At 60.1% G+C, this 19570-nt stretch overlaps 1 protein-coding gene across 10 annotated transcripts in view; it reads left to right on the top strand.

Moving 5' to 3' along the window:
- The window catches only part of SARDH (sarcosine dehydrogenase), a 64814-nt gene that overhangs the window by 4285 nt on the left and 40959 nt on the right, over positions 1-19570 (top strand). For all 10 annotated transcript variants that reach the window (XM_021090840.1, XM_021090823.1, XM_021090883.1 and 7 more), the window contains 8 exons: positions 596-775; positions 1708-1831; positions 1988-2088; positions 9945-10049; positions 11214-11343; positions 14404-14490; positions 14786-14876; positions 18883-19024. In XM_021090840.1, the coding sequence (XP_020946499.1) occupies positions 596-775; positions 1708-1831; positions 1988-2088; positions 9945-10049; positions 11214-11343; positions 14404-14490; positions 14786-14876; positions 18883-19024 (960 nt within the window). The remainder of the gene's footprint in view (positions 1-595; positions 776-1707; positions 1832-1987; positions 2089-9944; positions 10050-11213; positions 11344-14403; positions 14491-14785; positions 14877-18882; positions 19025-19570) is intronic.

Raw genomic sequence — 19570 nt, 5'->3', positions numbered from 1 at the left:
GATGCTCGGAGAGAAAATCTGATTGGCTCAGCTCCCAGTTGGGCGGAGCCTGCCCTGATAGGCAGATGCCTGAGGACACTTGATTGGCTGCCCTTGAGCCAATCAATATGTTGGGGGTGTGGTCTGCCACACGGAGGGCCTGGGGCAGAGGACCACGGGGGACTCTGGGGAGCTGGTCTGACCAGCAAACCTGGTCCTCAAGCTCAAAATATTAGACCTGTGGGCATTATTTTTATTTGTTTTATGTAATAAGTCCTGATGTGCCTGGGACTGGTCTAAACTCTTACGTGTCAACCACATAAACCACTACCACCTATTCACCCAGGTGACATTAAGCCAATACCCCCAGGTCACATGGGTCCTGTCAGAGCTGGATGGGAAGGTGGGAAGGTCACAGAGCCTGCTTCTGAGCATGACGCTGTGCTCCTTATCCTTCCCGGGAGCTGGCCCAGGGGACGGGGGCCGCTAGGGCCTGGTGGCCCACTAAGGCTTCTTGGAGGAAGCAGGGCCAGAGCTGACGCTTGGAGGCTCAGATGGGAAGACGTGACTGGAAGGGGTCTGCTCCCTGAGGGCTCAGCTGCTTTCCTCCTGCCAGCTGGGCAAGGCCTACGGCGTGGAGTCCCACGTGCTGAGCCCAGCAGAGACCAAGGCCCTGTACCCGCTGATGAACGTGGACGACCTCTATGGGACGCTGTACGTGCCACACGATGGTACCATGGACCCCGCCGGCACCTGTACCACCCTCAGCAGGGCTGCCACTGCCCGGGGAGCACAGGTACCATGGCCACCTGGCCCTGGGTCCCCCGCATCCAGCCCACCTCTCCTGCTCAAGAAGCCCAAGAGCAGAAGGCAAGAGATCACGTGCTGTTCTCGCTGCCATGCGACCTTGGCCAGGTCAGACCTCCGCGCCTTCTGATCCGATGCTGCAAAGCCAGCCGCCTTGGGTCTGTCCCCGTGGCAGCTCTCCTCCCTCCCCGAGGTCCCGGCCCTGCAGGACAGGTGAACCTGCCCCAAATCTCTTCCTGTAATTTTTATCTTCTTTTGTCTCAAATATACACATAGCTGTAGGAAAAATAAAAGACAAATAAGCAAAAAGAAATGAGAAGCGCCCTGAGGTAACCAGGGCTGATGTTTCAGTTTTAGTCCAAGTATTTCTCTATGAAGATGTTTATGTAAAAAGAAATGGAGCCAGGGAGTTCCTGTCATGGCTCAGTGGGTTACGAACCCGACTACTATCCATGAAGATGCAGGTTCGATCCCTGGCCTTGCTCAGTGGGTTAAGGATCCTGCGTGGCTGTGGCTGTGGTGTAGGCGGGCAGCTACAGCTTCAATTCAGCCCCTCACCTGGGAACCTCCATATGCCACAGATGCAGCCCCCAAAAGCAAAAGATAAAAAAAAAATGGAGCAAAATTGCATCACATGTGACTTTTTACCATAGGCACCTCTCAATCAAATGAGCCCCCACCTCCTTGTTTAAAATCTCTTTACAAAAAAGAGCCCCTGTATGTGGGGACAAATCCCCAGGTCGAGGGACATGGGGGATTAGATTCTGCCCCGTGGTGGCGCCCTTTCCCCACTGGTGTCACGTGAGGCCTGCCCACGCAGAGGCAGGGCTCCCGGTCCCGTGGGGCTGGGGTGTCCAGAGGGTGGGTTGTTAGTGCGCTCAGAGCCTGTGTGGCTTCGGAAGCAGCTCCTGTCGCTCCCAGGTCATTGAGAACTGCCCAGTGACGGGCATCCGTGTGCGGACGGATGACTTTGGGGTGCGGCGGGTCGCGGCCGTGGAGACAGCGCACGGCTCCATCCAGACGCCCTGTGTGGTCAACTGTGCAGGTGGGAGTGCATTTTCTCCTGGCTCCTGAGTGCTGCCCTGGCCGCCCCCTAAGCCTGGCCTTTCTCAAGGGTGGGCCCCACAGCATACAGGCCCGCAGAAGCGCCCAGTGCCCACCGGGTGCCGGCAGAGCTGAGTTGTCCATGTTCTGCCCGCAGGAGTGTGGGCAGGTGCCGTGGGCCGGATGGCTGGAGTCAAGGTCCCGCTGGTGGCCATGCACCACGCCTACGTTGTCACCGAGCGCATTGAAGGGATCCAGGTGAGAAGCCAGCCCCAGGTGCCATGGCAGGCTGTGGGAGACTGGCTTGTGGGGTGGTGCGGGGGCCTGGCTCTGAACCCCAGCGGGTGGTGTGACACTGCCCCAAGTGTCGGTCACGTCATCTGTGAAACTGACATGACCAGGTGTTTTGGGTGGTGTGACAATGAAATGGAGCAGCACAGACCCAACTCCAGGCTGCTGACGGGCCTTGGCCTTCGGGGCGGGGCTTCTCGTGGATGCTCAAGCCTGTTCCGCAGGGCGTGGCCTGTCTGGCTTTTGCCACGCTCTGCACCCCAGGCGTTTCCGGGAACCCCTGACTGTTTGCATGCTCCCCAATCTGCCTGGGGGCGTCTCAGAGGACACCAGCCCTTGGAACCTCCCGGGAGCGCTGGAGACCTCTGCCTGTGCACCCCTCCCCTCTCCTCCCTCTGTCCCTGCTCCCGTGCTGGTGGCTGGTAGCTTCCTGTCGCCTTGTCATCGACCACGCTTCTTTCCCTCCAGCCATCCTGCAGCCATCCCTTCTTCATCCTTCCACCCATTCCCCTCCGTCCGTTCCTTTTCTTATCTATCCCTTTTCCCTCCCACCCCCTCTCCCCCATCCATCCGTCTAGGGTCCGCCCACTCATTCCCTTGGGTCGTCTTGCGGTCCCTCCACCGTTCAGCCTTCACTCCCTCCCTCCCCCCTTAGCCCGTCATCCATCCATCCACCGGTTCACCTGTGTGTCCATCCATTCACCTGTCCATCCATCCTTCCGTGTATCCATCCATCCATCTCCCTCCACCCGTTCAGCTCCCCCTTCACCCATTTCTCTATCACCCATCCATTTATCAGCCCATCCTACCCTCCCTCCCCGCCCCTCTCTCCATCAAACATTGACTGGATCAGCTCGGTGCCCATTCTAGAAACAGGGGTGAGAACAGAGATACAGACCTCATTCTTGCCCAGGGGTGTTGGGAGGAGAGGACAAACAAGTGAATATACTTATTTATTTCGAAACAGGCTGACAGGGGCCCCCAGTGGGCAAGCACAGGGGCTCCAGGGACACCCAGTCTCTGGACAGAGCAGGCTCCTGGTGGAAGCTGTGTCTGAAGGGACTTCGAGATCTGAAGGGTGGGAGAGAGATGGGCGAGGCAGAGAAGGGGAGTCAAGAAACTGCGGGCAGTTCAGAGAAGTGGCCCTGGAGTATGGGGGTGGGCAGAGGAAGAGGCCAGACTGACCTCGTTTTGAATCAGAACCCAGCAGAAAGGAGCCTCATCCCTGCCCTGAATGGGCCTGGCTTCCCTCTGGTCCCCAGGCTGGCCGCTGGGTGGACCCAGCCGTGGAGGGGCTGGGAGGCTGGGGCAGGGCTGGGGACCCACCCGCTCCTGCCCCCACCCCCGATTTCCTGGGTTCATGGATGAGTTTACCGTAACCCGGCACACTCCCCCGAGGCTGCTCTGTGCCACGCTGGGGGAGGGGAGGACGCTGGGAAAGACAGGACTCCCCCGCCAGTTGGTGGGCTGAATCCTTGGTCCTGGTTCTGGGGGAAATATCCTTGGTGGCCACCAGAGGTCGCCCTCCAACCGCAGTGGGTTCTAGGGGGCTGGGCTAAAGCTGGGGCACAGAGCAGGGCTGTATCTGAGCAGGATTGCAGGGCATCCACAGAGCCCAGGATGGGGCTTAGTCTCTCCAGGCTTGGCTTTGAGGCACCTTTCAGGAAGAAGCAGGGGAGTGGGGCCAGGGACCCCCTTCGTGAGTTTCAAGGTCAGAGCCTGGGGTTTCTCCTGTTATTCACAAACACTGCTCTACCCGGGAACCTGGGAGCCTCTGGGAGCCCCAGGCTGCACTGGGCCAGCAGGAAAGGGCCACCAGTCCCCGAAACTCTGTGACTCTTTATAGGAGAAAAGAGATTTGGGGCTGGGGGCAAAGCTTCCCCAGGCTCTGGGGGAGGCCAGCCCCTCCTGAGGCAGAATGAACCTGGCCCTGACTTCCCACGTGGTCTGACTCTTGGGCCATCAGGGAACAAGCTCCTTTAGGCTGAGGCAGGTCCCACAGTCAGGTCTCTGGGGTTTGTGCCGGGGACCTCTGATGCTTGGCCCGTCCACGTCTGACAGGAAGCCCCCACGGCTTGGCGGTCTCGCACTGCAGGGCAACGACTGCTCAGGTCTGGGTTTGCGGTGTTGGGGACCTCGGCGCCCTGGGGTGGCCCTTGAGGGCTCAGGTCTTGGCCACCTGAGCCACATCATCTTTATTCTTGGGTGGCCAGAGGGCTGTGCTGCCCCAGGAACCCCCGGTTCTGAGAAGTTGACCCAGTCCTGGGTCCTAGCCGGGTGCTGCCCCCGGCTCCTCTGTGACCTCCCCCTTCCTCTCTGGGCCTGGTCTCTGTGTCCCTCAAGTGCGGTGACCCAGGTGCTGCCAAGGGCCTGGCATTCCACCATCCTCCCCCTGCTCTTGCCGAATCTGCTCTGCGGGGTACAGAGCAGTGGGAAAAGGCCCAGGCGCAGGGTCTGCACCCCGCCTCCTCTGTTACCCAGCCAGGTTTGTTCAGGTGCACCTGAGCCTCAGTTTCCTCTTCTGCAAAATGGGCACTAATTGTAGCTACTGCATAGGGCTGTGCTGAGGGAGGAACCAAGTGATGGGCCGAATTCAGGGCTGAGCACAGAGCCTGGCCCGTAGCAGGTGCCCAATAGGTGAGGACCATAGCTGGTGTTTCAGAGGGAGGGACCGGGAAAGGCTGGAGCATCAGGCTGGCTTCCTGGAGGCAGCAGCCAACAGGATCTGGAAGGGCACGGGGCCAAGAGATGCGGAAGGGAATGGGCTGAGCTCCGGAGCAGCAACTCCAGTGGGACCAGGGTCACCCCTATGGGGTGGGCTTCCCCCTGGAGAGGGTAGTGACCCCATGGACGCCTCAGGGCTGAGCTTTGCGCGTGCAAGGCCCTCTGAGGCCAGGCGCTGGGGACACGGATCCAGCTGGACAGGAGTCATGGCTTTCCCTGGCCACCAGGGGTCCCCACTCTCCTGCTCTGAGGGTGCTCCTGCATTTTGTTTTGTTTTTGGAGTGGTGGTGGCGGTGATGAGATCATTGGGACTGTTGCTGAAGCGTCGTCACGAGACCTTCCCGTGGGCCTCTGGACAGCAGTCCTTCAACGTGGACGTTCTTAGTTCAATTCTGTGGAAAAGCCAGACACCTGGGAGACTGGAGCTGCCGGGAGAGGCTCTGCAGGTGAAGCCTGTTTGGTCTTCGCCTGTCCTGAGAGGGGGCACAGAGAGGGGTCACCCCCGATGTGTCCATCTCCAGGGCAGGGTGACAGAGAGAGGGGCTGAGGGACCCCAGTGGAGGGAGGAGCCTCCTCCCGCTCCGGCTTTCTCAAATGATTTCGTTTTGTCTATTTGTGCCTTGATTAGTTGAATCCGTCGTCAGTATTTGCAGGATCACCACTCTGTAAATATCAACTCCCGAGTAAATAATGTCCACCTTTTTGTTTTTCCTGGAGTCATTCATAGTTTTCCCCCCCAGTTGTTCTGTTTTGTGTGCAGCCATCACCAATTCTATCTATTTATCATCTCTGTCCCTAAAACCCATACACGTTATCAATCCCACTTCCCACCCCTCCCTCAACTTCGAAGGTCACGCCTCTGATTTCCGTGTTCATGGCTTTTCCCACTTCGGACTTTTAATGAAATGGAATCATATCGTACGCGGCCCTTTGCGACTGGCTTCTTCCAGTCTGCATGACATTACCCAGGCTCACGCGTGAGGTACAGGATTTCATTCTCTTTATGGCTCAGTTGCGTCCCCATGTGAACCGCGGTGCATCTATCCATCCGTCCGCTGATGGAATCGGAGTTCTTTTCACTTTGTGGATAACGCCGTTGCGAGTCACTGTGCGGATGCAGGTTTGCAGTTCGCTTGGGTAGATGCCTTGGAGTGGGGTTGCCGAGGCGTGGAGGAACCGTGTTCAACTGCTCGAGGGGCTGTCAGACGGTCCTCCGAAGCAGCTGCCCCATTTTGCCTTCTCATCCACAGTGTGTGAGTGTTGGGGCTTCTCCGCATCCTCAGCAATACTTGCGGCTGCCTTTCCGGTTCTGGCCATCCCAGCGGGGGGAGGGGGGTATCTCCAAGTTTGGAGCTGCATTTCCCTAACGACTAGATGCTTACGTGGCCATTTGCATATCTTCTTTGGGGAACCCGCTGTTCCGATACTTTGCTCTTTTTTATTGGCTTATCCATCTTTTTATTGACGTAGAAGCGTTCGCCATACATGCTGGGTACAAGTGCCTCATCAGATTTATGATTTGCAGATACTTTCTCCCATGCTGTGGGTCCTCTTTTCACCTTTTTAATAATATTGCTGGCCACCCAGAAATTCTTAATTTTGATGAAGTGCAACTTAGGTATTTTTTTCTCGAGGCTCACGTGGTTTTGGTGTCATAATTAAGAAGGCATTTCCTAACCCAGGTCACAAAGACTCACTCCTATATTTCTTCTCGGAATTGTGTGGTTTTAGGTCTTGTGCTTAGGTCTCTGATCCAGCTTGATGCAGCTTCGTGCACGGTGTGCGAAACGGGTCCAGCTTCGCTCTTTAGCAGGTGGCTCTTCAGCATCCCAGCATCATTTGTTCAGGATTCCGCTTTTCCCATGGAACTGCCTTGGGCATCCTTGTGGCAAATCGCTTGACCGCAAATGTGAGGGTTTGTCTCTGGACTCTGGGTTCCAGTCCATTGATCTCTGTGTGTCTAGTTGTACTGCTCTGTCTTGGTTACAGTAGCTTTGTAGTAAGTTTTGGAATCAAGAGTGCAAGTCTGCCATGTTTGTTCTTCTTTCTCAAGACCGTTTTGACTATTCTGGGTCCCTTGCATTTCCGTATAAATTTTAGGATCAGTGTGTCAACTTTTGCCAAGAAGCCAGCTGAGATGTTGGTAGGGACTGTGTTGCATCTGGAGATCCATTTAGGGACTACAATCTTCTTAGCAAGTCTTTGTTTTGTAAACATGAGAGGGCCTTCTGTTTATTTACGTCTTCTTTCAAAAACACTTTCTAATTTTTAGAGCGTAAGTTTTGCCTTCTTTTGTTAAATGTATTTGAAAGCATCGCATTATTTTTGATGCTATCATAAATGGAATTATTTGTCTACTTTCATTTTCAATTGTTCACTGCTAGGGTACAGAAATACCATGGTTTCTGTTGGTTGTATATTGACCTTGTGTCCTGCAACCTTGTTGAACTATTTTATAAGTTGTAATCGTTTTTCGTGGGTTCCGTAGCATCTTCTATATGTAAGATCACGTCATCTGCAGGGAGAGATGGTTTTACTACTTCTTTTCTCTTCTGGATGCTTTTTCTTACGTCCTCCTGCCTGATTGGTGCTCTGGCCAAGGCCCCCAGTACACTGTTGAATGAAAGTGGTGGTAGTGGACATCTTTCTTGGTCTGGTCTTAGCGGAAAACCTGAAAATAAGTGTGTATTTGCTGCGGTTTCTTATCAGCTACCTTTTATAAAAAGTTCCCTTATATTCCAAAGTATTGAGTGTTTTTTATCATGAAAGATGCTTTGTCACGAAAGCATTCTATCAAATGCTTTTTTTCCATTTCCATGATGGTTTTCTACTCTTTTTTCTTTTTTTTTCTTTTTAGGCCCACACCCGAGTCATATGGAAGTTCCCAGGCTAGGGGTTGCATCAGAGCTATAGCCTCCGTCTGGGATCTGCACCACAGCTCACAACAACGCCAGATCCCTGTCCAACTGAGAGAGGCCAGGGATTGAACCCACATCCTCATGGACACCAGTAGGATTCGTTTCCTCTGTGCCACAGTGGGAACGCCTCTGTTATGGTTGGTTATGGGATATTGAATATAATTCCCTGTTCTATACAAAAGGACTTTGTTGTTTACCCATTCTATATATAATAGCTTGCATCGATGAGTCCCAAACTCCAATCTCAAATGCTTTTTTTGCATTATTGAAATAGCGACTTCCACCCTTTATCGGTATGAGTGTACATTACATAGATTGAGTTTCCGGTGTCAAACCAACCTTGCATTCCTGAAATAAATCCCATTTGATCATGCTATATAATCCTTTTTACATGTTGCTAGATTCAGTTTCCTAATATTTTGTTAAGGATACTTGCGTCTGTGTTCACAACTGTCACAACTTCCCCCCGAACATCCCAATAGATCTGTCAAACAGCTATGGATACTATTTTCTGCATTCTCGTACACAGCAGAGAAACCGCATAAAGTCTGTGACTCCCATTCCCTCCCTGGAGGACTCCTGCTGCTGCCTCTGACCTTTTCCTCAGCCTCTGCTTGCCTCTCCCCGGGACCTTCTTCACCCCCTTCTGTTGGGATCTGCTCTCTCTGGATCCATGGCACCGTCTCTGGACACTTACTGAGAAGGGTACGTGGGAGGGAAATGTTTTGTGCCCAGGAATGTCTGAAAAAAAGTCTTTATTCTTTTCTGACGCTTGACGGATGGATCGACTGGGTCAAGAACTCTGCCTAAAATCATTGTCAGAGGGTAGAGGACTTTGCTCCAGGTGGTCCAGCCTCCAGGGATGCTGCTCCTTTATTGAGGACCCACCTGTTCGCCTGATGCTCTGATGTCCCACCCTGACTTGACCACAGCGTGGGCCTGGTCCAGTCGCAGGACTTGGTGGGCCCAAGACTGAGATTCCGATTTTTCAATCTGAAAAAATCCTCTTGGATTTTTGCTTTGACTTCTCTTCTACTCCGTTTTCTCTTCCTGGAACCCTGTAAAGAGGCTGTCAGACCTTCAGGATTGACTTTTTAATTCACTATTTTTTTTCCCCTTTCCCGATTTCCATGCCTTTATCCATTTTAGCCTAACATCTGGAAGATGTTCTTGGCCTCATCCAACCCCCTGTAGGGTTTCTCACCTCGATGGTCGTATCTCACGTAAACCTCCTTCTAGATCTGGGACTGTTCCTTTTCCATAGCGCCTTGTCTCGGGGACCACACCTCTCAGATCTCTGCGGACCTCATCGCGGTTTTGCTTTGAAGAGGGCATTTCCACAGGCTGACCAGGGAGCACAGGGGAGCCTCTTGTAGGGGGTTGAGGGGCAAGCCCTTCTCTTCAGTGGGTGAGGGACCTCAGCATCAGTGTCTGGAGTTGTCCCCAGGCCACCCAGTGTCTCCACAGAAGAACCTGGGATCTGCTGTCAAGCGGGGAGGGGGATAGCAGCCCTCTGCTCCCCTCCCCCGAGCCTGCAGCCTCTGGGAACCCATTTCTCCAGAGACAGACCTCAGGGCTCCAGGGGCAGGGACAGAGGGGCTCTGGGTCCATCTGCCTGGAAGAAACCTGAGTCTGTCTTCCTGTTCACACACCTGCAAAGGCTCCCTCACACTTACTCACACACCTGTACACTCAGGCACAAGCATGAGCGCACACACATGTGTACTTGGCACACCCCACCCCTGCCCCCTGCACAGGGACCTGGGGTTGCCCCAGACTTGGCCTCTACAGGTTGGAGGGAGCCGAGGTGGTAAACTGGCCTGGCTCTTCCGCCTCTGAGCCAAGGTGCTGCCCCTCCCCCGCCCACCACTCCCCTCCCCCACTCACCCCCCCCCCAGGGCTGGTTGAGAGCTGCTGTCGACTCCCCTGTTGTCTTAGCTCCGTGGGGTGTACCTTGTTTTTCTCTCCCTTCCCCATCTTTGTGGCTATTTGGGGGGAGCATTGAATGGGGTGGTTTGTCCACTGCATAGGGCGAGGCCCAGGTCCACGCTATCCTCGGGGTCCTGCAATGAGGAGTGGGTGCTATGGGCCCAGCGTGGGCCCGTGACCCCGGGTGGAGGTGCTGGGCCCACCGCCTCGCCCTCGCAGCTGACCCCGAGGCCTCTCTACTCCGCCTTCTAGAACATGCCCAATGTCCGCGACCACGACGCCTCCGTCTACCTGCGCCTGCAAGGGGACGCCCTGTCTGTGGGCGGCTATGAGGCCAACCCTGTCTTCTGGGAGGAGGTGAGAGACGAGGGCTCGGGAGAGGGCCTGGGGCTCAGCGAGGAGAAGCGTCTTCCCAGATGCTCACCTGGGAAGTGGCGGCTCCCCCCTACAAGGTCAAACCCATTTTTCTCTGATGCCTGAAGACCTGGGCACATGGGCAGATCCAGGCCCCGGGCTGGTGCAGGGCTTGTGACAAAACCTCAATGGTTAGAGGCTGCAGAATGTGAAATACCGACTCTGGGAGATTGTGCAAACACCGAAGCCCTCTGTCCAGCAGTAAACAGTCCCATGCCCGCCCCATCCCCCGCGGCTGCAGCTGCGTCTCCCCCAGGCCCGGGCTGCTCTCCTGGCAGCTCCTGGGGTTGAGACAGGCCCAGCAGCACCCCCAGGCTCCTCGAGCTGGCCACCCCAGCTTCCGTAATCATGTGTCTGGTCTACCACTCGGATGATAAAATGACTATTTGGGGCCAGACATTCTTTTACTTTAGGGAGAAAGAAGGACTCCAAGAGAAAAGTCCCTCTCCCCAGAGGCCTTTATTCTGGTGGGGAGACACGGAATAAATAAGCAAGGAAGTAACGCACTTTTGGAGGATGATCTGAGTGTGAAGTTAACTCACCACCTGACCGAGTGAAGTCAGCAGGTTAAAGATAAGCCTCGCGAGGCCCGAGTGGAAGGATGTCCTCCGACTGTGGTCGGGCAGGGCTCCCGGAGGAGGGGACGTCTGAGCACAGGCCTGCAGACAGAGGGCGTCGGAGGAGCTGCCCCGGGTGGAGGTGAAGGCCCGCGGTCCCCTCCGGCTTGCCCTTCCAAGGAACTGAAGGAAGCTTCGTGTGGCCTTGGGCCAGTGGTGCACGCGGGCCGGGCCAGCGCGTGTAGGATTCTGCCGGCCGTGGAGGGTCACGGAGGCTGGAGAACAAGCAAGGGCATGAGCTGACCTAGGGGAACGGGTTGAAGGAGGGTGGGAAGCGGGCTGACCCGAGAGGGGCCTTTGCAAGAATCAAGGGAAGAGCAGGTGGGCTTGGGTCCGGGAGGGAACGGGGAGCAGACTGCCCCCCCCCCCAGGGTGGGGAGGGGAGACCAGCCCAGCCCTGTCCCCCACCTAACCTCGGAGGCTGGCCAGACAGGGGTGGCCACTCCCACGGGGTGGCTGTCACAGGGCAGGTCCCTGCCCACCTCCCCAGGTGTCAGACAAGTTTGCCTTTGGCCTCTTCGACCTGGACTGGGACGTGTTCGGCCAGCACATCGAAGGCGCCATCCACCGGGTCCCGGTGCTGGAGAAGACAGGGATTAAGTCCACGGTCTGCGGCCCAGGTGAGGGGGGAGGCGAGCCCGCCCCTGGACGGCCGTGCCTCCGCCCGGGGCCTTCGGGGCGGCCCTTCCTCCTCCCAGCAGGCCAAGGGCCTGAGCTCCACTTGGGCAGAGCTTTGCCCACGGGCACCGGCCAGGCCTCTCCCCACACCCCAGTGTGAGCCCCTCCTGATGTCCCCTCCCGGCCTCAGTCCCCCGTTATTGTCCCTGGCACTTGGTGTGGCCGTCTGTAAGATGGGATGAGCCCCCCGCCTCCCCGCCAGGTCCCTGTGAGGCTGAGCGAGGAGAGGAGGCCAAGCCCCATCCTGGGGCCATGCTCACAGGGCTTCCGACCCCAGTTCCGGATGGGCCTCCCCCCTCTGCTCTCCGGCCTCGGCAGCCAGGCCGACAGGGTCTCACACCCACACAGTGTGGACAGGCCTAAGCCGCCCCCCGCACCCCGGGCAAGCAGAGCTGAAGGAGGCTGGAGCGGAAGGCCATGAACAAAGCGGCCTGGCTGGCCATGCACTGCCCCTGCCCCTGCCCCTGCCCCGCAGGCCAGTGCTCAGGTGGTTGGAGCACCAGCAGGGGAAGGCTCGGACCCCAGAGCTGAAGCATCCGCTAAGGCCTCTAGTTTATTCTCGCGAGGCCCGCTGGCCAGGCTAGACTCCGTCCCCACGCAAGTTGCTCACAGCTCAGGGAGAGGTGACTGCTCCAAGAATCCACCCTGGGACAGAGCCATCGTGGGCTTTGCCCAGGGCACTAAGGGATCCTGGTGGGCAGTGAGGAGCCAGCAGTCTGAGCTGGGTCTCAAGGGCTGTGTGCAGACGAAGAAGATTCCAGAATAAGACTGCAAGCCCAGGGGCAACATAAGGGGGCTTTGGTGTGAAGGAGCTCATACCACGTCCACTCAGCTCCCGAATGCCAAGCACCTGCCCTGCGCCCGGCCTGCGAGGAGCAGGGCGCCTGTTGGGGGCCGGGCAGAGCTCATGCGGCGGGAACCCACGGGGGGGGGGGGCAAAGCCTCTCCCACTGTCCGAGGCGGGGTGAGGGGCAGGCCAGGCCAGGGGAGGGGAGGCCCCGACACCCAGTCTGTGGCCTGCCGGGGTGTCCAGCCCCCTCCTTCCCGGTGCACTTGGCGTCTACACAGCTGCCCGCCCCTGCTGCTTTCATCTGTTCGGTTCGTGAAGGAGCCTTTGGTGAGAAGGGAGCTTTCCTGGGGGAAGCAGATGGAGCTCCCCGACAGCCACAGGGGACTTGGGGGGCCAGGCTGCGGGCTTGGGCCGATGACTAGAGGCCCCAGCAGCTTCCCGGGGCTGGCGTGGGACTGAGAGTGAGAAACCCAGGCCTGCAGAAATCCCGGGAGTGCCAATAACCCGGGAGCAAACTCGTCTTAATTAGACGGAGGGCCATGGCCCGTGACGCCCACTGGGGCAGCTTGGGCCTGGTTTCCCGGCTGTAGGGGACGTCAGGACTTCTCACCAGGGAGGACGAGCCGGTCAATGGCCCTCGGCCTCCAGGACAGGACAGGGCAGTCCCAGGCCCCCTTGACTGCAGGGAAGCTGGGGGCAGGCGGACCTCGGACCTCTCGTTCTGAGGTCGGTCAGTCAGAGCCCAGGTGGGGGCCCCCCCTTCGGTGCTGCATCCTCTTGAGTCATTTGTTAAAAATCCAACCACCCTCGCCCCCCAAACCCCCCTCCTGCCAGCGTGCTCCTCAAATTCCTGGGGTGGGGGGGCCTGTTCAGAACTTCCTGGAAACAAGTCCATCTCGCCCCAAGCCCCAAGGGCTCACTGGGCCATCCCCGAACAAAACCACAGCCTCCCCTGCTTTCCGCTGGCTCTCACCTCCCCCAAGCCGCGGCCACAGCCTCTCACCCCATCTGGGCCCTCTTGGCCTCCCCCAGCCCCTCGCAGAGCCAACTCCCTCCCCTCCGGGAAGCTCCTGCCACTTTCTCAGGGGGCTCCCTCCCCTCCTGGGGCCTCCGAGGCCCTGCCCCTGGGCCCTGCCCTCCTCTCCCACCCCTCCCCACCCTCCCCTGCAGCCTCTCTGCCCTGGGGGGTCGAGGGAAGCCGAGATCTTTGGAACTTCCAGGGTCGTAGGGGCTGGCCGGCCTCCCTCAGCTCAGAGACACAAGAGCAGAGCCCGGGGTCGGCCCGTCTGCGCTTGTGACCTGCGTGCACAAGGCTAAGGACCCGGCTGGGGCGACTGAGACCCCGTGCAGCGCGGCCACCTCATCTGTGACCCGGGGGACTGATGGCGCCAGGGTGGCGGCCAGGAGCGGCCACCCTCCCGTCCCGCCAGAGCCCTTAGTCCATTGTGCTTTCTTCCCAGACACCTGTTTTTTGCTTATTGACACATGTGTCTGAGGCCCCCACCCTCCCGTCAGCCCCCCCAGGGTGGCACTGGTCTGGTTTGGAGCTGCCTCCCCGGCCGAGGGCTGGCCTCACGCAGGTGGGCTGCGCAGTTTGTAGACGGACCCACTCAGAGCCCTGCGTGGTGAGTCCCAGGCTCCCGACTTGACACATGCAAAACTAAGGCTCCTCTGAGCCCAGGTCAAGCCGGGTTTGAACCGCGACCATGGCTACAAAGGCCAGCTCTTCATAATTGTGCCCGAGGGGCCCTCTCCCTCCCCACCCTGGCCTCGGCCTGGGGCAGGCTGGCCGCAGATGGGAGCGGAAGGCTTGGTCCCCTCTCCCAAAGAATCGAACAGTCCTTCATGCACTGGCGAACATGCATCAAGCGCCTAGAGGGCAAGAATGCCCGGCAGGGACACAGCCGGAAGATGGTGATGGGGGCTCACCAGCAAGAGAATGGCCAAGATCACAAGACAGTGGCGGCCCCGCCAGGCAGAACCCAGTTCAGGTCGAAAGTTCTGGCAGTAGGGGCAGAAGAGCTGGGGAACATGGCAGGAGCAATCAGGGAGGCTCCCTGGAGGAAGCGGCATGGAGCTGGGTCTTGAGGAGGGCGGGGGTCTGGAGGAAGGAGGCCCTTGCCCACCCTGGCCTCCGTGACTGCCCTCCTGGGAGACCCCACCCAGGAGCCTGTGGCTGGAAGGGAGCTTGAGGGCTCTCTCTCCCTTTCAGAGTCATTCACGCCGGACCACAAACCCCTGATGGGGGAGGCGCCCGAGCTCCGCGGGTTCTTCCTGGGCTGTGGGTTCAACAGCGCAGGTGAGTGGGCAGCCTCACCTCCCCCCCCCCGGCCCCCAACATCCCCCTGAGAGAGGGCGGGTTGGCCTCTCCCCTGGGGTGGGGGGCTGGGTCTAGGGGCACCGGAGCCCCTGACAGGGGTGGAGACGGGCCAGGCCTGCAAGAGGGGGTGAGGTCCCGGCGTGGGGGGCACGTGGACCCCAGCATGACACGCAGGGCTGAGGGGCTGATGCTGCCCCTGGGGTTGGGAAGGGCTGGAACTGGGGTGCGGGGCCCTGGGGGGTGGTTCGCAGACCCGTGGCTCCGCTCCTGCCAGGCATGATGCTGGGCGGTGGCTGTGGGCAGGAGCTGGCCCACTGGATCGTCCACGGGCGCCCAGAGAAGGACATGCACGGCTACGACATCAGGCGAGTGTGTGCTGGGCCCGGGGCCAGGGGGCTGCCCTAGGATGGGGTAGGCGGGGTCAACAAGGAGGGCTCTTTGGAAAGTGCCTTCCCTGAAAGCCAGAGGGCTTCTTGGAAGAGGCGGCAGTAAGGAAGGACAGGGAGAAAGGCTGCCGGTGGGGGTGGGTGGTGCTTGGGGCGGGGGGGCTCTGGGTTTGATGGATCCACAGCCTTACAGTGTCCAGGATCTCCTGTCCCACGGTCCTGCCAGATCCTCCTGACCGCTCTGGGATCAGCAGCGGGACCTCATGATCCCACTTTGCAGATGGGGACACTGAGGGCAGGGAGTGGGAGGGACCGCAAGGCTGCCCAGGGGGTGGGGCCGAGCTGGGATGGTCCCAACTAGGACATGTGCGTGTCGGGGGGGCAGGCAGCATCCTTCACTCACCAGGAGCTGGAGTGAATCCGACCCTGGCCGAGCAGCCTTTGTCCCTTTACCCCGGGGCGGGGGTGTGTGCTGTGAATGTCACCGGCAGCAGGGAGCAGGTCCGTGGAAGTAAATCACTTCTCAGAATCAGGTCTGTGCACGGAACCACTAAACAAACCCGAGCTGAGGCTTGGGGGGCAGGGGGTGCTGATATCAGAGCTGGGAGGTGTTCCGGTTGCCCACCGCCCTCTGTGTGTTGGGCCAGTGATACAGGCGCCCTCTGGCAGCGTCTGATCAGCAGGAATTGGCGGAGCTGGGGTCTGGTCCCTGGCGCAGTTCTGTGGCCCCAGCACTGCAGGTGGCGGTCAGGGTGGCAGCTCGGAGGGGCCTCTGTGGGTGTTCAGCTGGCTCTGCTGTGACGCCCTCCCTGCCCCCGAGGCAGGCAGTCTCCCTGTGAGACCCCAGCTGCTGGGCAGGGTGGGGTGGGGGGCAGCGCTGGTTCTGCTCAGTGCGCCCCGCTCCTCTGCTAACCTCGTCCCTTCCTGACCTGAGGCCGTGACATCCACAGGAGGGGGTGTCTGGCCCCGACAGAGACAGACAGACAGACACTGAGACCCGCTCCCCACTGCCACCCCCTCCATGGTGCCCAGCGCAGCGTGGTTTGTTCTGGCTCCGCTTCAGAGCCTGTTTGGGGCTGTGCCCACGTGCTCTCCCAAGAGAGGAATGTTCCAGAAATGATAAAAGCTGCTCGGGGCCTCAGGGATGGGCCGGTCCAATCCCCTTCTGTACAAACAGCAAAATAGGCGCCCATGCGGGAGGCGACTGGCCCAAAGTCACCCAGTGCGCCAGGTGGGGGGCAGGGAGCTGGCTGCCAGCCTTGCAGGGCTCTCTGTGTCCCTGGCCTCCCTCGGCTCCCGCTCCAGAACTGGATGGACAGAATCGCCCACTTGGCCTCCGGCCTTAGCAGTCAGGCTGCGGGCCACTCTCCCAGGGGGTCTGAGCCCCCATCTCACAAGCTGACACTTCAGTGGGAGGGTCCGGTGGCTGGGCTGTGGGTGGAAGGCAGAGCTCCCGCCTCTGCCACGGCCCAGCCGGCCTAGGGTCACAGGTTGGAAGGCAGGGGGTCTGGGGAGGGGGCCCCTGAGGGCTGGGGCCCAGTGGGTGGGGGCGGGGGCTGCGATCTAGTCAGCCCACCCCCCTGGCCTGGGTAGTGCACCCCAAGAGATGACCGGCTGCTGGCCTCCAGGCCCGAGCGGTCACTGACGGGGCGTCCACATCCAGCCAGCGCCCCCCTCCCTCTCCCCACCATCATCCTGGACCAGCCGCTGGCACCGGGCCTCTCAGCTAATGAGATGCTCTGCTTCCCTGGCCCTGAGCGGGGGATGCAGATGAGACACAGGCCCCGCGAGAGGCAAAGCCAGGAAGTGAGGGCGCCGAGCACCCCCCGAAGCAGGCAGCGCTGGTCGCCTGCGTACACACTGGGAAGGTCAGAGCCGAACTCTGACCAGGGTCACCCCTCGTCTTACACGACAAGGGCAGGCCCAGGGAGGGATGTGCCAGGTCCTCAGGGCCCAGGGCCGCGTCCAAGGCACGTCTGGACCCCGGGCTGCGTGGGAGGCTCCTGGGGCTGACCTGGCATCAGGTGGCCTCCAGGCCATGGCAGCTGTCTCGTGGGTGCCCGTGGTAGCACCCCCTTCGGAGACCCGGAGGGGTTCTCCGCATCCCAGCGGAGATGCCTATTAGCCATGTGGCTCCAGCCTGTTCCTCCTCCTCTCCGACCTCGTTTTCCCCGCCTGTGAAATGGGAGCAGTGACCCTCCTCTCGGCCGAGTGGGTCTGAGCCTCGGGGTAGGGCTGCCTCCCCCAGGGCCTGGCATAGGCGGCGCCTGCACGTGCGCCGTTGCTTTTAGGGAAAGTCCTTGGGGTGGGGGCAACCAGGAGGGCAGAGTTGCTCCTTATTATGTCAGGAGGGTGGCTGGATGCTGGCCCCGGCCCCGGCCCCTGGCTTCGGGCCCCTCTGCCCGCTCGTGTGCAGGTTGGAAGGGGCAACCCCATCTGAGGGGGCCACCGGCGGTGGTCCTCCCCTGCTGCTCTCTGCTCCTGCTTCTACTGAGCTGGGTGCTGCCCCCCCAGAGCCCCCTTCTCAGAGTGGCTGGGAGGGCAGCCTCGTCCCATCCCCGGAGCCACACCCCTCCTGGTGCCTGGGGATGTTTGACCATGGACGGGACAGCCGAGGGCCAGCCTCCTGGCCTGGCTCGGCCCCTCCCAAGCCTGCCGTGTGTCTCCAAACTCCCCACCCCTCTCAGCCTGCTCCTGGGACCCATCCCCAGACCCCTGGCCCGGCTCCTGCGGTGTGTTCTGGCAGCTCCTGGCCCAGCATAGCCAGGCCCGGGTTCAGTGGTTCTGGCAGCTCCTGGCTCGGCGTAGCCGGGCCTCGGTGCAGGCAGGTCTCTGGTCATGTGGAACGAACCAAATCATGGACCCGACACGTGGGGCTGCTCTGAGGATTGACAGACAGAAGGGTTCTTGCAGCTGGCACTCGGCCCTGGGCCTGCGTGGAAAAGAGCTCCTGAAATGAGTTACTGCCAACAACGTCTGTAATAATAATTCTCACACCTGCAGCCCCGCTGCCCTGCCCGGCTCAGATCACGCCGGCTAGAACTATGTGCAAACCAAGGGTCCGTGAGCCCCGACGAGGCTCAGACAGGGCCCCTGGGGACAGAAACACTGATGGGACACAGCTGGTGAGCAGGTGGCCCTGGAGGCCACGTGAGGTGCCAGCAGGTGGGGAGCGAGGTGGGGGCCTGACGAAGGGCAGTGACGGGCTGGGCACTGAGAGCTGGGCTGTGCCTGGGAGGAGGCTGCAGGGCCTGGCATGTAACCGCAGCCCCGTGGTTGTGCCCAAGCTGGCTCAGGCAGCCAGGGCCGGTCCAAGGAGACCAGGTGACCAGGTGGAAAGGCGGTTGTGCAGCCCTGGCGGTTCTGCCATGCGAAGGCTGGGGGAGGGGCACAGCCATGGGGGCGGGGCCTCTCAGCTCCGCAAGAGATAACGTGGGGGCTGCTGGCGGGAGTCAAACATCACCAGGGTGTCCCCCCCAACTGCAAGGGGACAAGCCTGCAGGGAACTCGATCACACCATCCCGGGAGCGGGGCCCCCAGACAAGCTGTTATGTCTCCTGAACCTGCACTGCTCTGGAGGGGTCTGACCTCACAGGCCGTGACTTTGACTCTTTGCCTCCACTGAGGGGGAGAGGGGCTCTCTGTCAGGTCTGCTGACCCTAGACTCTGGCGATCCCTCCCGTTAACTTTCACCAGGCCACCTGGGCTTCCGGGGACCTCCTCCGGGCTTCACCGCGCAGGGCCCAGGGCCCAGGTCGGGGATGAGAAGCACAGCCTGGAGCCCTGTGCCCTCTGTGCCCACTCTCTGTGCCTGACGGCTGTGGGGGCTGCAGGCCAGGGGGCGAATTCCCCAAGGTGTGGGGGGGAGAACAGAGAGCCAGGCGCCCCCTGGAGATCCGAGCCAGGGAGAACCCCAGTGGAGGGACTACGGTCCGGTTGCCCAGGTCCCTCCCTGAGACGGTGACCGGCCCTCTATCCATGGCAGGCGCTTCCATCACTCGCTCACGGACCACAGCCGCTGGATCCGCGAGCGCAGCCACGAGTCCTACGCCAAGAATTACTCCATCGTCTTCCCCCACGATGAGCCCCTGGCCGGGCGCAACATGAGGAGGGACCCCCTGCACGAGGTACACGCCCCCCACGAGCCCTGTGCCGGCGGGCGGGTGCTCTCAGGGGCCCAGGCGGTGGGTGACAGAGCGCACGTGGCACCCCTGCTGCAGGGCAGGGGAGGGGAGGACATGTCATTCTCGGCACTTACCGACGGAGTGGGCTCGGAGGCCAGTGGGGAGGGTGAGCAGGGGTCCCCGGGGCAGGTGCATGCAATTGCCCCTCAGAAGGGTGCAGCCAGACAGCAGCATGCTGAGGAGACATGCTCCTGCTTCTGCAGCCTGCCCAGAACACCTGTCCTTCCTGGCGAGCTCCTACTTACACCATGAAACCCATTGTCAGCTGCCCTTCCCTGGGGCCTGCCCCTGTGCACTCTCCCTGGCTCCCCGATAACCCGGGCAGCTTCCCTGGGCTCGCATTTCCTTCCCTAAACCCCCATTCCATCTCCAGCCCTCCTGCCTCCCCCATCCTGTGCTGCATGCTTGGCTCACCTGCCAGCAGGAGCTGTGCCCCAGTCTGAGCACAGAGCCTGGCTCCTGACAGGTGCCCAGGGAATGTTTGTTGAC

The sequence above is a fragment of the Sus scrofa genome, chromosome 1 (genome assembly GCF_000003025.6).
Source record: "Sus scrofa isolate TJ Tabasco breed Duroc chromosome 1, Sscrofa11.1, whole genome shotgun sequence".
Taxonomy (NCBI): Eukaryota; Metazoa; Chordata; class Mammalia; order Artiodactyla; family Suidae; genus Sus; species Sus scrofa.
This window is presented reverse-complemented; position numbering and strand designations above follow the sequence as displayed.